At 45.2% G+C, this 15,868-nt stretch overlaps 1 protein-coding gene across 4 annotated transcripts in view; it reads left to right on the forward strand.

Moving 5' to 3' along the window:
- The window catches only part of mcf2l2 (MCF.2 cell line derived transforming sequence-like 2), a 327,596-nt gene that overhangs the window by 157,539 nt on the left and 154,189 nt on the right, over nt 1-15,868 (forward strand). For all 4 annotated transcript variants that reach the window (XM_078410194.1, XM_078410198.1, XM_078410195.1 and 1 more), the window contains exons 9-13: nt 323-437; nt 7,148-7,267; nt 9,026-9,217; nt 9,308-9,499; nt 10,355-10,532. In XM_078410194.1, the coding sequence (XP_078266320.1) occupies nt 323-437; nt 7,148-7,267; nt 9,026-9,217; nt 9,308-9,499; nt 10,355-10,532 (797 nt within the window). The remainder of the gene's footprint in view (nt 1-322; nt 438-7,147; nt 7,268-9,025; nt 9,218-9,307; nt 9,500-10,354; nt 10,533-15,868) is intronic.

Below are 15,868 nucleotides of genomic sequence, written 5' to 3' on the forward strand. Positions count from 1 at the left end.
ATGTTGGCCTTCATAACAAGAGGAGTTGAGTATAGGAGCAAAGAGGTCCTTCTGCAGTTGTACAGGGCCCTAGTGAGACCGCACCTGGAGTACTGTGTGCAGTTTTCATCTCCAAATTTGAGGAAGGATATTCTTGCTATTGAGGGCGTGCAGCGTAGGTTCACCAGGTTAATTCCCGGAATGGCGGGACTGTCATATGTTGAAAGACTGGAGCGACTAGGCTTGTATACACTGGAATTTAGAAGGATGAGAGGGGATATTGTCTATTGTCTATTGCTGTTCATGTTGGAATGTTGTTGTCATGCAAAGTTCTGTGTAATAGGTTACTCATGCAACTGGATGAAACGGAAAATGCCTTTGACCAGTTTTGGTGCAAACACCATCTGAAACTTGAACAATGCCTCCAGCTTCGCCATTTTGAACAAGACTTCCGTGAGGTACCTTTCAGCATGCACATTTATTATTTGCTGCTTCGTGTAGATTTCAAATATTAAATTACTCACATTATCTCAGGCAGCATGGTGGCGTAGTAGTAGAGCTACTGCCTTACAGTGCCAGAGACCAGGGTCCGATCCTGACTACGGGCGCCGTCTGTACAGAGTTTGTCCCCGTGACCTGCGTGGGTTTTCTCCGAGATCTTTGTTTTCCTCCTACACTCCAAAGACGTACAGGCTTGTAGGTTAATTGGCTTGGTATGAATGTAAAGTTGTCCCCAGTGTGTGTAGGGTAGTGTTAATGTGCAGGGATCAGTAGTCAGTGATAACTCGGTGGGCCGAAGGGCCTGTTTCCGCGCTGTATCTCTAAACGAAACTAAATCTCGTGAAATGGCAGGAATGAACCACTCAAAAGGCATAAGGTTGCCACTTTCGTCCTTATGATCTGAGTGCTGAGGTGTGGACTGGCAGGACAGCCCATCATGGAGGTACTGAGGTGTGGACTGGCAGGACAGCCCATCATGTAGGTACTGAGGTGTGGACTGGCAGGACAGCCCATCATGTAGGTACTGAGGTGTGGACTGGCAGGACAGCCCATCATGTAGGTACTGAGGTGTGGACTGGCAGGACAGCCCATCATGTAGGTACTGAGGTGTGGACTGGCAGGACAGCCCATCATGTAGGTACTGAGGTGTGGACTGGCAGGACAGCCCATCATGTAGGTACTGAGGTGTGGACTGGCAGGACAGCCCATCATGTAGGTACTGAGGTGTGGACTGGCAGGACAGCCCATCATGTAGGTACTGCTGGAATACAAGGTGTATCAACAGTTGGATGACAAATTAAATGAAAGTAATTTCTACTCTCTCAGGTGGTCATAAAATATATCATAGCTTTTTTTTAAGAATATAGGAATTGTCCTATATTGAATCCAATACTTACCCCTCAATTAGCATTCAAATGTTTACCAAATACCAAATTTCAAAGTAGGCGATGAAAATGTCTTCCCTTACCATCAAAAGTTGAGTATAGGAGCAAAGAGGTCCTTCTGCAGTTGTACAGGGCCCTAGTGAGACCGCACCTGGAGTACTGTGTGCAGTTTTGGTCTCCAAATTTGAGGAAGGATATTCTTGCTGTTGAGGGAGTGCAGCGTAGGTTCACTAGGTTAATTCCCGGAATGGCGGGACTGTCGTATGTTGAAAGACTGGAGCGACTAGGCTTGTATACACTGGAATTTAGAAGGATGAGAGGGGATCTTATCGAAACATATAAGATTATTAATGGGTTGGACACGTTAGAGGCAGGAAACATGTTCCCAATGTTGAGGGAGTCCAGAACCAGGGGCCACAATTTAAGAATAAGGGGTAGGCCATTTAGAACGGAGATGAGGAAAAACCTTTTCACTCAGAGAGTTGTAAATCTGTGGAATTCTCTGCCTCAGAAGGCAGTGGAGGCCAATTCTCTGAATGCATTCAAGAGAGAGCTAGATAGAGCTCTTAAGGATAGCGGAGTCAGGGGGTATGGGGAGAAGGCAGGAACGGGGTACTGATTGAGAATGATCAGCCATGATCACATTGAATGGCGGTGCTGGCTCGAAGGGCCGAATGGCCTCCTCCTGCACCTATTGTCTATTGTCTATTGTCTAAAACATCCTGGTCAAAGTTGACGATAATCAAGGGGAAGTCTCAACTGGCTGCAGTTTTGTGTGGCTCAAAGGAAGATGGTTGAAGTGATCAAAGGGCACTCATCTGAATTCCAGGAAGTCCCTTGGCCCACAGTGCTGCATCACCATTGAACTTCCCTTTACCTCGAGGAGAATGTTTGCTGATGATTTCTGTGTTCGATTGACTTGCAACTCACTAAAGATGAAGTCATATTTAAACCAACACGCATCAAAGCATTGACTCAGAATTGACACAGAAGTACATACTTCATAGGTGATAGGAGCAGAATGATGGCTTATCAATCACGGCTGATCTATCTCTCCTTCCTAACTCCATTCTCATGCCTTCTCCCCATAACCCCTGACACCCGTACCAATCAAGAATCTAGTGTAGGAAAATAACTGCTGATGCTGGTACAAATCAAAGGTATCACAAAATGCTGGAGTAACTCAGCAGGTCAGGCAGCATCTAGGAGAGAGGGAATGGGTGACGTTTCGGGTCGAGACCCTTCTTTAGACTGATGTCAGGGGGGCGGGACAAAGAAAGAATATTGTGGGAGAACTGGGAAGGGGGAGGGGGGGGGAAGAGAGGGGCAGAGGAACTATCTAAAGTTGGAGAAGTCAATGTTCATACCGCTGGGCTGCAAGCTGCCCCAGTAAAATATGAGGTGCTGTTCCTCCAATTTCCGGTGGGCCTCAGTATGACACTGGAGGAGGCCCATGACAGAAAGGTTAGACTGGGAGTGGGAGGGGGAGTTGAAGTGCTCAGCCACCGGGAGATCAGGTTGGTTAAGGCGGACTGAGCGAAGGTGTTGAGCAAAACGATCGCCGAGCCTGCGTTTGGTCTCGCCGATGTAGAGAAGTTGACATCTAGAGCAGCGAAGAAGAATTAAGTCCATAGCAAAGGATAATGTATTAAATAGTGCTAAAATAGAATTAACATTTAGAGATACAGATTTAGATTTAGAGCCACAACAGGCCCTTCGGCCCACCGGGTCCATGCCGCCCAGCGATCCCCGCACACTAACACTATCCTACACACCTCAGGGACAATTTTTACATTTGCCCAGCCAATTAACCTACATACCTGTACGTCTTTGGAGTCTATTGGAATGTTATTTCCTTTAATGAAAGGTTTTATGTTCAGGAAAGATTGGAGAAAGTTTGTGTTCCAACTTTATGATAAACTAGACCAAGTGGACCCGTTGGGCCCAAACCTCTCCTGCATTGGTGCAGCACCCTCTCCCCACTCCCTCCCCATCCCCCTCCCCCTCCCCCCCTTTCGCTTCCCCCTCTCCATCCCCCTCAACCCCCCTTATCCACCTCCCTCCCCCTTTCCCTCCCTCCCTCCTCCCTCCATAGGAGATAGATTTAAACTTTAAAATGTGAATAACTTTTAAAATATAACACCGATTTCAATAAAACGACTTGCTTTACCATTAAAGCGATGACGGTGAATAAGGTGGGCCTAAAATTGTCAAGCTATCGTGTTAGGCTGTAGTTCAATCACAAACAAGATAACACACGAGAGTTTTAGTATATACATGCAAGGACAAGTGCTGTGAGCAAATATGGGCTCCATATCTGAGGAAGGATGTGCTGGCTCTGGAGAGGGTCCAGAGGAGGTTTACAAGAATGATCCCAGGAATGAGTGGGTTAGCAAATGATGAGCGTTTGACAGCACTGGGCCTGTACTCGCTGGAGTTTAGAAGGTTGAGGGGGGACCTCATTGAAACTTACAGAATAATGAAAGGCATGGATAGAGTGGATGCGGAAAGGATGTTTCCACTGGTGGGAGAGTCTAGGACCAGAGGTCATAACCTCAGAATTAAAGGGCGCTCTTTTAGAAAGGAGGTGAGGAGGAACTTCTTTAGTCAGAGGGTAATTAATCTGTGGAACTCATTGCCACAGAGGGCTGTGGAGGCCAAGTCAGTGGATATTTTTAAGGCAGAGGTAGACAAATTCTTGATTAGAACGGGTGTCAAAGGTTATGGGGTGAAGGCAGGAAAATTGGATTAGGAGGCAGAGATCAGCCATGATTGAATGGTGGAGTGGACTCGATGGGCCGAACGGCCTAATTCTACTCCTATAACTTGTGACATTCTGTATTCTTATCAAAGCAGAATCCTTGCGAATATACCAAGTGTTATGGACATAAAGTTCAATATAGAGGAAGGGCCTGCATGCATTGTATGCATAGACTTTTGGCTCTGAATTGCTGAGTCAACCATGCAAGTAATTAGTTTTGATCCAGCCAATTAAATATCCTTATCAAAGGAAATATTGGTGTTGTGATATCTATTCTCTCTGCTCATAACATTCTAATTGCAGCCTATGGTCTTTGCATGATGCTTGTTGTTCATGTTTTATTTGCACTGTGTTCAGCTGCCTGAGCAACATTGCCGCCTTGTTTTATCCTCCAACCCAAAGAGTCAATGTGTTGTCCTGGAAGTGCGAACTGAAATGTGATAACTTACAATGAAGCCACTCTGGAAGATTGAATGTCATCCGTCATTGACATTTAATTTTACAGGAAATTGTGAACAGACGAATCACGTACAGTTAGTGTACGGCAAAACGTAAATAATATGTGGGATAATAAGGTTGAACTTAACAGCAATTGTACTGGTCTCGAGGTTTCATCGCACCTATGCAGGTGGAATGCCGTTAACTATTGACCTGAAAAATAATAGCCTTTAGAAAAAGATCTGTCTTATTAAATTTTCAACTAATGCTTTAGCTGGAAATCTGATACTTTCACTCAAGTTCATCATAGAAAATCTTTTGGAGTCAGTGAGAAAATTGTCACAGGATTCGTAGCCTCCAACTAACTATTGTAGCCTCATACTTATGTGGCTAATCAATCTATGTGTCTGATCAATTGGCCATTGACAATGGAGCAGATGGCAAAGCCACTGATCATCAAATGGAGATGGTTAGATCCTATCTTTCCAGCAGACAGGAGGAGGTCAGGACGCATTTAAAGTATCGTGGGCAATTTTGGGCCCCACATCTGAGGAAGGATGTGCTGGCTCTGGAGAGGGTCCAGAGGAGGTTTACAAGAATGATCCCTGGAATGAGTGGGTTAACCTATGATGAGCGTTTGACGGCACTGGGCCTGCACTCACTGGAGTTTAGAAGAACGAGGGGGGACCTCATTGAAGCTTACCAAATAGAAAAAGGCTTGGATAGAGTGGATGTGGAGAGGATGTTTCCACTAGTGGGAGAGTCTAGGACTAGAGGTCATAGCCTCAGAATTAAAGGACGTTCCTTTAGGAAGGATATGCGGAGGAATTTCTTTAGTCAGAGAGTGGTGAATCTGTGAAATTCATTGCCGCAGAAGGCCCTGGACGCCGTCAGTGGATATTTTTAAGGCAGAGATAGATTCTTGATTCACACTAGGGCATCAGAGATGTCCTCGTTCTTCAGGAAACAGGGGTCCCCCTCTCCCATTATAGATGAGGTTCTCACTAGGGTCTCCTCTACATCCCACAGCTCTGCTCTTGCTCCCCCTCCCCCCCATTCATAACAAGGACAGAATCCCCCTCGTTCTCACCTTCCACCCCATCAGCCAGCGAATCGAACAAATCATCCTCCAACATTTCCGTCACCTCCAACGGGACCCCACCACTGGCCATATCTTCCCTCCGTAACTCCCTGGTCCACTCGTCCTTTCCTACCCAAACCACCCCATCCCCGGGCACTTTCCCCTGCAACCTCACGAGATGCAACACCTGTCCCTTTACCTCCCCCCTCAACTCCATCCAAGGACCCAAACAGCCTTTCCAGGTTCACAGGAACAGGCCCGACAGCCCACAATACCTGTACAATACAATACAATACAATATATCTTTATTGCCATTGTACAGGGGTACAACGAGATTGGGAATGCGACCTCCATTCGATGCAATAAATTAATTAGCTAGTCAACAGAAATTTAGACAACCCAGAGAAACAAAATTAGAAACAGTTAAAACAGTATAAAGTGCAAATAGGTCTGTGACGGGTCGCTGTATTATACTTATATAAGAGCTAGATAGAGCTCTTAAGGATAGTGGAGTCAGGGGGTATGGGGAGAAGGCAGGAATGGGGTACTGATTGAGAATGATCAGCCATGATCACATTGAATGGCGGTGCTGGCTCGAAGGGCCGAATGGCCTCCTCCTGCACCTATTGTCTATTGTCTATTGATATTTGGTGGTATTGTAAGCTTTCGTCGGGGAGAGTTATAGAAAGTTATATTAGTTGGATAATAATATATTAAATCACATACTCCATGGTCTTTTGAGCTAGTTTTCCAAGAAAAGATTACTTTTCCATGAAATCAAAGCCCAAAAGGGTCGGATGGGGCCGAAGCCCAGTGTTTAGTCGTTGGAATGTTTTTTTTAATCATTCTAATAGAATGATTTTCCAACTCCAGTGGTAATTAAAGTTCTTTTTTTTCACTCCTAGTTTTCTTTACATATTTTTTGGATGTTCAAAAAGTTGAATAAAATAAACACACCAGAAATGAGTTGGTTTATGTTTTTTGCTCATGTGACAAAATAAATTATATATAAAATTATACACCAGGGAGGATAAGACAAAAATTACCAAAAAACATAAGAACATTTAGTCGAGGGAGAATGAAATTTAAAGACTTAAGGATGAATGACACTGAAATAGTTTAAGAAGCACTGGTGTAGAGTATCAATGGAGTATTAGAAAAATAAAGTTATTAAAAATAAATACATTTTGTGTTTTTATTACAACATATTGGAAAATCCATACTTAGATAAAATGTTAAACCTTCATAATGCATTTGGCATCAACCTTTTCTCCTGCCCATTTCTATGATTGGAACTTCGGTTTTATTGGCAAGTTATAGTATTAGCTTTAAAATGAGATTCAATCTTACCTAATCATATAATATTGTTGAAATACTAAACATATTTTGTCTAACTCAAAGGTTGGAGTTCTCAACTGATGGCCACTGAAAAATCAAACATGATTTTGAAAGATTCTGGCCGTAGAGGGTAGGAGTTTGGATAAACGTTTTGTCTGCTTGCAGGTGAAGATCACCTTGGATTGTCTGACGGAAACACAGGCTTCATTGACTGACATTGGAGACAGCGTAGCATGTGTGGAACACCTCCTAAAGGAACTTAAACTTCAAGAGGAGAAAGCGCAGGTAAATGATACTAATACAACCTTCAAAGTTTACACATGAACTTTCCCATATTTACTCCGATTACATTTTTTAATCCCATGGCAAATCACAACAACAATTTGTTTTAAACTGCAGGATAGGCATTGCGTCACAAATTAACCATTCACATGTCCACCCATCCCAGGATGAAAAGTATTTATTTCATATTCCAATTATTTCCTCAGTTAGTAGTCTAGAATCCCACATATCAACATCACCGGCATAATATTGTGAAGAGGTCTGGTCTGAAGAAGGGTCTCAACCCGAAACGTCACCTATTCCTTCTCTCCGGAGATGCTGCCTGACCCACTGAGTTACTCCAGCTTTTTGTACCTATCTTCGGTTGAAACTAGCATCTCCAGTTCCTTCCTACACATAATATTGTGAGCATTCATTTCAAGCTTGCCAAAAGCAGTTATGATAATACCTTTATGATAAAAGCAGGTCCTAGATTCATAATTACTTTCATCTGCAAGGAAATTTAAGTATGGAGTTTGTACGTTCTCCCCGTGACCTGCGTGGGTTTTCTCCGAGATCTTCGGTTTCCTCCCACACTCCAAAGATGTACAGGTATGTAGGTTAATTGGCTAGGCAAATGTAAAAATTGTCTCCAGTATGTGTAGGATAGTGTTAATGTGCGTGAATCGCTGGGCGGCGCGGACCCGGTGGGCCGAAGGGCCTGTTTCCGCGCTGTATCTCTAAATCTAAATCTAAATCTTTATACTTGAACAAAAAATTGTTGTGTTAGCAGGTTGAATATTTCAAAATACTGATTAACAGTCTTTATACTTCTTACAAATACTGCATGATAATAAAGCTGAAAGTACAACTGCTAAGCAATAAATCTATCGTTTTCCATTCCTTTAAAATATCTTATTTGTATCCTTTTCAAAAATAAAGTTGTGGTTTATAGTCTTCCAATGATGCCTATTCAAATATAAATCCCACCTCAGCCATAGTGTTTTGGAAGTGTTTCTCAAACGTTCTTCTTTCCAGAATAACAACCAGATTGCCAGAACTGGAATGAAAACGCTCCCCTTTAACCAGTTATGTTTTTTATTTCATGTCACCACACAATTGTTAGCCAATAGTGAGCAAATGTTAGTGCCATGCCATTGGCCTCTGCAAGATCCTTTACAGAGCGTGTGTCATGCAGCATGTCACAGCTCAGGAGATGTTCCATAGTCTGGAGGCCCCGTCCACACTCACAGTCTGCCGCATCTTCAGTGTATCCCCACTTCAGCACGTTCGATTTGCCCCTCCCCACGCCTGTCCGCAGTCTGTTGAGACGGCGCCAGGTTATCCACGGTTGGTCGGAACCTGGTGGGAGTTTCTCAGAGGGATCGCTTCCCATGTGAATGTCACCCGGAGATTTCTCTTGTCTCTCGGAAACCCGACTGGATATTTGCAAACCAAAATGAAAGACCTTTACCAAAACAAATATAGAATTCAATTCTTTGCAATATTCTTGGAAGAGATTTCTACCATTGAAAATAAAGATATCATTGACAGGTAAATAAAGACATAATTTCCATAATTTCAGGTATTCTTACATATCTTGGTGAGGGTTATTCCAGAAATCCTTCATTTTAGTGATAAAATTGGTATCATAAAACATGAAGCGTATAGGCAACAGTTTTCAATTTCTGACACATGGCTTTTTAAAAAACTGCAGATCCGTTGAAACAATTTAATTTTGCATCTCGTGACTGTGACTTTATATGTTGCACATCTTTGCAGGAATCCTTAGGAAAGGCACAATCTTTAGCTCTACTTGGGGACCAGCTTATCCAAAGCAACCACTATGCCGTCGATTCCATCCGACCAAAGTGCAATGAACTCAGGCGAATATGTGATGATTTCATCAACGAAATGAAGAAAAAGAACGACGTGCTTGGAAAATCACTTGACGTCCACAGGCAACTGGATAGAGTAATTTACTGCCTCTAATCTTCAACAATTAAACAGATGACTGTTTGGTGATATTCCTTTGTTCGTTATTTAATTTTCTTTTCTTCCCAGGCCAAGGAGTGGTGCGAAGCAGGGATCTATCTCCTGGCATCACAGGCCGTGGATAAATGCCAGTCCCAGGAAGGAGCAGAGGCTGCCCTCCAAGATATCGAGGGCTTTCTCGAAACCACCGCTCACCACAAGCTGACCAACCCTGAGGAGTTCCATAAACAATTTGAGCTGTTCCTTACCTCAGAGATTAGGGTAAACGCGAATCACTTGAGTTACATTGAAACATGGAAAATAGGTGCAGGAGGAGGCCATTTGGCTCTTTGAGCCAGCACCGCCATTCATTGTGATCATGGCTGATCATCCACAATCGAACCTATGCCTGCCTTCTCCCCATATCCCTTGATTCCACTAGCCCCTAGAGCTCTATCTAACTCTCTTTTAAATTCATCCAGTGAATTGGCCTCCACTGCCCTCTGTGGCAGAGAATTCCACAAATTCACAACTCTCTGGGTGAAAATGTTTTTTCTCACCTCAGTTTTAAATGGTCTCCCCTTTATTCTTAGATTGTGGCCCCTGGCTCTGGTTAAACAATGCAAAACAGGATATATCATTCGCTGCAGAGTCTTCTATTAATGATAACAAACAATTTTGAAGGGGGAGCTGGGGGAAGCTGTTAGTGCAAAATAGACTTCTGAGGACTTCAAGATTCAAGATTCAAGATTCAAGATATCTTTATTTGTCATCCAAAAAACAAGTTTTTTGGACGAAATTTCGTCACCCACAGTCCAACAATAAGAGCAATAAAATAAGCAAATTACACAACCCCAACCAACACAAAACCCCCCAAAAAGAAACATCCATCACAGTGAGTCTCCTCCAGTCCCCTCCTCACTGTGATGGAAGGCCAGAATGTCTTTTTCTCTTCCCCTGCCGTCTTCTCCTGCGGTCAGGCTGTTGTCGTTGCCATGTTCCAGGCTGCGCCGGACGGTGAAATGTCCGCAACGGGCCGACATAGCACAGGAAAAAAATCTAAATATGGGACGGGCAGAAAACTCCCAAGAGAAAGCAAAGGCAACAAACAACTCTAATACTTCATTTCTGTTCCAGGCCAAAATGCAAACAATTCTTGGAAAGCTTGAAAATGTTTACGAAATGATTGAAAAACGTCAAGCTAGTTTAAAGAAATTAGCAGCGAAACAGACTCGGCCTGTTCAGCCTGTTGCCCCGCGACCTGAATCATCTCCAAAACGCTCCTCTCCAAAACCAGTCAAAGCACCAGTCCTCAGTAAGTACAAATGAGGTTTCTCTCATGGCTCAGAACATTGAGAAGCGACCGTGATGTAATTGTGCAGACTTCAAAATAGGATGAACAAGAGGCTTATTTGTAGGAGGGAACAGCAGATACTGATTTAAACCGAAGATAAATACAAAAAGCTGGAGTAACTCAGCGGGACAGGCAGCATCTCTGGAGAGAAGGAATGGGTGACGTTTCGGGTCGAGACCCTTCTTCAGACTTCTTCAGTCTGAAGAAGGGTCTTGACCCAAAACGTCACCCAATCCTCCTCTCCAGAAATGCTGCCTGTCCCACTGAGTTACTCTAGCTTCATGTGTCTATCTAAGAGACTTATTTCATGGATATCATGAATTATGACGTCTGATTCCCCCATCTGATGAAATTTCAATGAGTCAGCGATTGATTTCAGATCTCCAAGTATCGTAACAGTTGTATTCAATACAAAGATATTATCCAACCAACAAGTTATCAATACTGAAGATAGCCATACAATGCTGGAGTACAGGTTTGTAGGTTGTGTTGGGAGGAACTGCAGATGCTGGTTTAAACTGAAGAGAGACACAAAATGCTGGAGTAACTCAACTCTCCATCTCTGGAGAGAAGGAATGGGTGACGTTTCGGGTCGAGACTCAGAAGGCAGTGGAGGCCAGTTCGTTGGATGCTTTCAAGAGAGAGCTGGATAGAGCTCTTAGGGATAGCGGAGTGAGGGGGTATGGGGAGAAGGCAGGAACGGGGTACTGATTGAGAGTGATCAGCCATGATCGCATTGAATGGCGGTGCTGGCTCGAAGGGCTGAATGGCCTACTCCTGCACCTATTATCTATTGTCTATTGTCTATTGAGACCCTTCTCACAGAGTCAGGGGAGTGGGAGACTGGAGATGGAGGGTGAGGTGTGACAATCAATACTGAGTTTATTTAAAGCTACAAAGTCAGGGGGTATGTATAACAGTGGCAAAAGCAAGCAGGCTTTGTACCTCTCTCTCAGCCCATCAACAATCACTGTAGGATGAGTGATGTGTGCATCTAATGTGTTTTCATATCTCCAAAAATAGTTCAATTCCTGGAGAGCCCATTGCATGTGCTCTTTCATTCCATAGAGCAGCGTTAAACAAACAGAAGTTAACACACTGTGTGGGAAGGAACTGCAGATGCTGGTTTAAACCGAAGATAGACACAAAATGCTGGAGTAACTCAGCGGGACAGGCAGCATCACTGGAGAGAAGGAAAGGGTGACGTTTCCAGTCGAGACCCTTCTTCAGACTGAGAGTCAGGGGAGAGGGAGACAGAGAGATAAGGAAGTGGAAGGTGTGAAAATGAGACATCAAAGGGCATGGAAATCAAGGAAAATGTAGAATAGATTATTGTTAGCTCGGAGGTAACAACAAAGCATACAGAGATAAAATGTAATTGGGGTCAGTCAGACTGGTCGGAGAACTGGGAAGTGGGATGGATGGAGAGAGAGAGAAAGCAAGGGTTACTTGAAGTTAGAGAAGTCAATGTTCATACCGCTGGGGTGTAAGCTGCCCAAGTGAAATATGAGGCGCTGTTCCTCCAATTTGTGCTGGGCCTCACTCTGACAATGGAGGAGGCCCAGGACAGAAAGGTCAGTGTGGGAATGGGAGGGGGAGTTAAAGTGTTTAGCAACCAGGAAGGTTCAGGCGGACTGAGCAGAGTTGTTCAGCGAAACGATCGCCGAGCCTGCGCTTGGTCTCGCCGATGTATATGAGTGCACACCTGGAACAGCGGATACAGTAGGTGAGGTTGGAGGAGGTGCAAGCGAACCTCTGCTTCACCTGAAAAGACTGTCGGGGTCCTTGGACAGAGTTGAGGGAGGAGGTAAAGGGACAGGTTGCCTGTGGTTGCATGGGAAAATACCTGGGGAGGGGGTGGTTTGGATGGGAAGGGACAAGTTAACCAGGGAGTTACAGAGGAAATGATCTCTGCAGAAGGTGGAAAGGGGTGGAGAGGGGAAGATGTGTCAAGTGGTGTATCCCGTTGATGGGGTGGAAGGTGAGTGAAATGTAAAAGGAAAAGTTAATGGAATAATGCATCTCGTTATTTTATTCAACAAACTCATTTTGAGAATACTTTTATATTAATTACAAAGTGCCAGATATCTTAAACCTTACCTGGACTGTAGTCATTAACTTCGACTTGGCACATTTGTTCATCGACGGTCACTGGAAGCGAGTGTGACTGTCCTCTCCATAGGGTCGGACGCCTGTGCGTGACTTTGTTTAACGTGGGGAGACTGGTGCACAGACAGCCACCACACGGTCCTTGACAGATCTGGGTCAGGATCCAGGGACCCTTTTCTGCTGCTGCCTTCATCCATCCACCTTCCCAGCCGTTGTGACGCTCCACTAAAGTCAGCCGTCATCCTCCCTCCGCCTGTTGCACCGTTGAGGTCTTGGTTGGATTGCTCTTTGTCAGGGACCTCCCCCTCGACCTTACTGCCATGGGTGACCCTACCAGGAGCGTAGCTCCAGACGGCATCGCTCTCAGGATCTCAGGACCACACAAGCTTCTCCACCACCACAAGGTGACAATCCACGGAGAAGAAAAGTGTTCTATAACACTTTAAATGGAACGTTATCTCTGCTATGGACAATAGACAATAGGTGGAGGAGGAGGCCATTCGGCCCTTTGAGCCAGCACCGCCATTCAATGTGATCATGGCTGATCATTTTCAATCAGTACCCCGTTCCTGCTTTCTCCCCATACCCCCTGACTCCGCTATCCTTAAGAGCTCTATCTAGCTCTTAAGAGGAACAAAAAGGAGGAACTAAAATTGCTGATGTCGTGCGCAGGTTAGGCAGCATCTGTGGAGAGAGAAGCAGTTAATGCTTCCGATTGATTACCTTTCTTCAGAAGTATGAGAATTTAGAAATGAAAGCTGCAAGGAAGTACGTAACTGATGGAGAGATCAAAGGGACTGCCTGTTACTGGGAGGAGGTTTCCCTCCGTTCCACCCAGACGTCCCCTTCATTCGCCTCTCTCCATTTTGTCAACACTTCAGATATCTTAGATTTCAGATTATTTTGCTAGAAATGAGAAAAGTGAAAGTGTTGGGAAACCTCAGCAGGTCAGGCAGTACCTGCAGAAGGTAAAGCAAGGTTTGTGGCATGGTGGCGCAGCAGTAGAGTTGCTGCCTTACAGCGCAAGAGGCCCAGGTTCAATCCTGACTATGGGTGCTGTCTGTACATGGGTGGCACTGTGGTGCAACGCTGGAGACGTTGCCTTACAGTGCCAGATATCCGGCTTCAACCCTGACTAAAGGTGGTGCCTGCACAGAATGCTTTACGTTCTTCCTGTCACCGTGTGGGTTTTCCCCAGGTGCACTTCTACATTCCTTCTACATTCCAAAGATGTGCATGTTTGTAAGTTAATTGGCTTCTGTGAGTTGTCCCTGGTGTCTAGGATGGAACCAGTGTACAGGGGAATCGCTGGTCAGTACGGACTCGACAGGATGAAAGGCCCGCTTCCATGCGGTAACTCTAAACTAAAATTGTTAATATTTACAGATGAGGATCCTTCAGCACTAGTAAGCAAGTATGTGTCAGGCTGCAGGGTAATGGGGCTGGGACAGGGCAAAATAAATATCTCCTATCGGGCAAGGCCCATGCTGCCTGGGGACAAGCTGTAAGCAAGGCCATTGCAGAGAGAGAGAGAGGGAGAGAGGGAGGGAGGGAGGGGGGGAGTGGGGGAGAGGCCAATATCATACGTGGATGCTTTGGTCCGTTCTGGTACACACAGGGAAGAGTGTTACCTTCAGCTAGTCAATTCAACAGCATTCAGCTGTTCTTTCATTCTGGCATAATGTATTTGGTGCTCAATGTGGTCTCCTCTACAATGGTGAGATCAAATGTAGATGGGATGACTCTCTGTGGAGCATGTGTGTTCAGTCTGCTGGGATGATCCTAAGCTTCCTGCTGCCTACCATTTAATTAGTTTAGTTTAGTTTAGAGATACAGCGCAGAAACAGGCCCTTCGGCCCACCGGGTCCGCGCCGCCCAGCGATCCCCGCACATTAACACCATCCTATACCCACTAGGGACAATTTTTACATTTACCAAGCCAATTAACCTACAAAGCTGTACGTCTTTGGAGTGTGGGAGGAAACCGAAGATCTCGGAGAAAACCCACGCAGGTCACGGGGAGAACGTGCAAACTCTGTACAGACGGCGCCCGTAGTCAGGATCGAACCAGGGTCTCTGGCGCTGCATTCGCTGTAAGGCAGCAACTCTACCGCTGTGCCACCGTGCCTCCCAAATCTCCATCCCACTCAGACCTGTTGGTGGCCTCCTGCACTGTTATAGTAAGACCCAACATGAGTTTGAAGAAAAGCTTCTCATCTTCCATCTGGTAGCATTCTGAACTCCCTATGACATTGTACAAATGTAGATAACTTGCCTTCTCTGTCTACACCACAGAGGAACGGGTCATGCATCTGTCAGAGTGGCCGAGTCTACACCTCTCTGTTAGTGCAGCCCAACCTGCTGGCTATGTTCTGCATGCCAGCATTTCAGAACTCTTACATTGTTTGTGTTCTCACTCTAACTATACTAAGGGCGGCACGGTGGCACAGCGGTAGAGTTGCTGCCTTACAGCGAATGCAGCGCCGGAGACTCAGGTTCGATCCTGACTACGGGCGCCGTCTGTACGGAGTTTGTACGTTCTCCCCGTGACCTGCGTGGGTTTTCTCCGAGATCTTCGGTTTCCTCCCACACTTCAAAGACGTACAGGTATGTAGGTTAATTGGCTGGGCAAATGTTAAAAAAAAATTGTCCCTAGGGTGTGTAGGATAGTGTTAGTGTGCGGGGATCGCTGGTCGGCGCGGACCCGGTGGGCCGAAGGGCCTGTTTCCGCGCTGTATCTCTAAATCTAAATCTAAATCTAAATCTAAAAAAAACTATCGTTTTTCTAGTCATCGAGCATGGAAATAGGCCTTTCGGCCCAAATTGCCCTCGCCGACCAACATGTCCCATCTACATTAGCCCCACCTGCCCTCGCCTGGCTCTTAGTCATAACCCTCTAAACCTATTCTATCCCTGTACTGGTCCAAATGTCTCTTAAACAATATGATAGTACCCATCTTAACTACCTCCACCAGCAGCTCGCTCCATTAACCTACAACCCTTTGTGTAAAAGAAGCTACCTCTCAGGTTCCTATTAAATCCCCCCCCCCCCCCCCCCCCCCCTCCTCACCTTGCACCTATGCCTTCTGGTTCTCAATTTCCCAACTCTGGGCAAAAGACTGTGCATTAACCCGATCTATTCCTCATTCCCCTCATGATCTTGTACAGGCTATCAGATCACCCCTCAT

Source organism: Rhinoraja longicauda, chromosome 13 (genome assembly GCF_053455715.1).
Source record: "Rhinoraja longicauda isolate Sanriku21f chromosome 13, sRhiLon1.1, whole genome shotgun sequence".
In the NCBI taxonomy this organism is placed as follows: domain Eukaryota; kingdom Metazoa; phylum Chordata; class Chondrichthyes; order Rajiformes; family Arhynchobatidae; genus Rhinoraja; species Rhinoraja longicauda.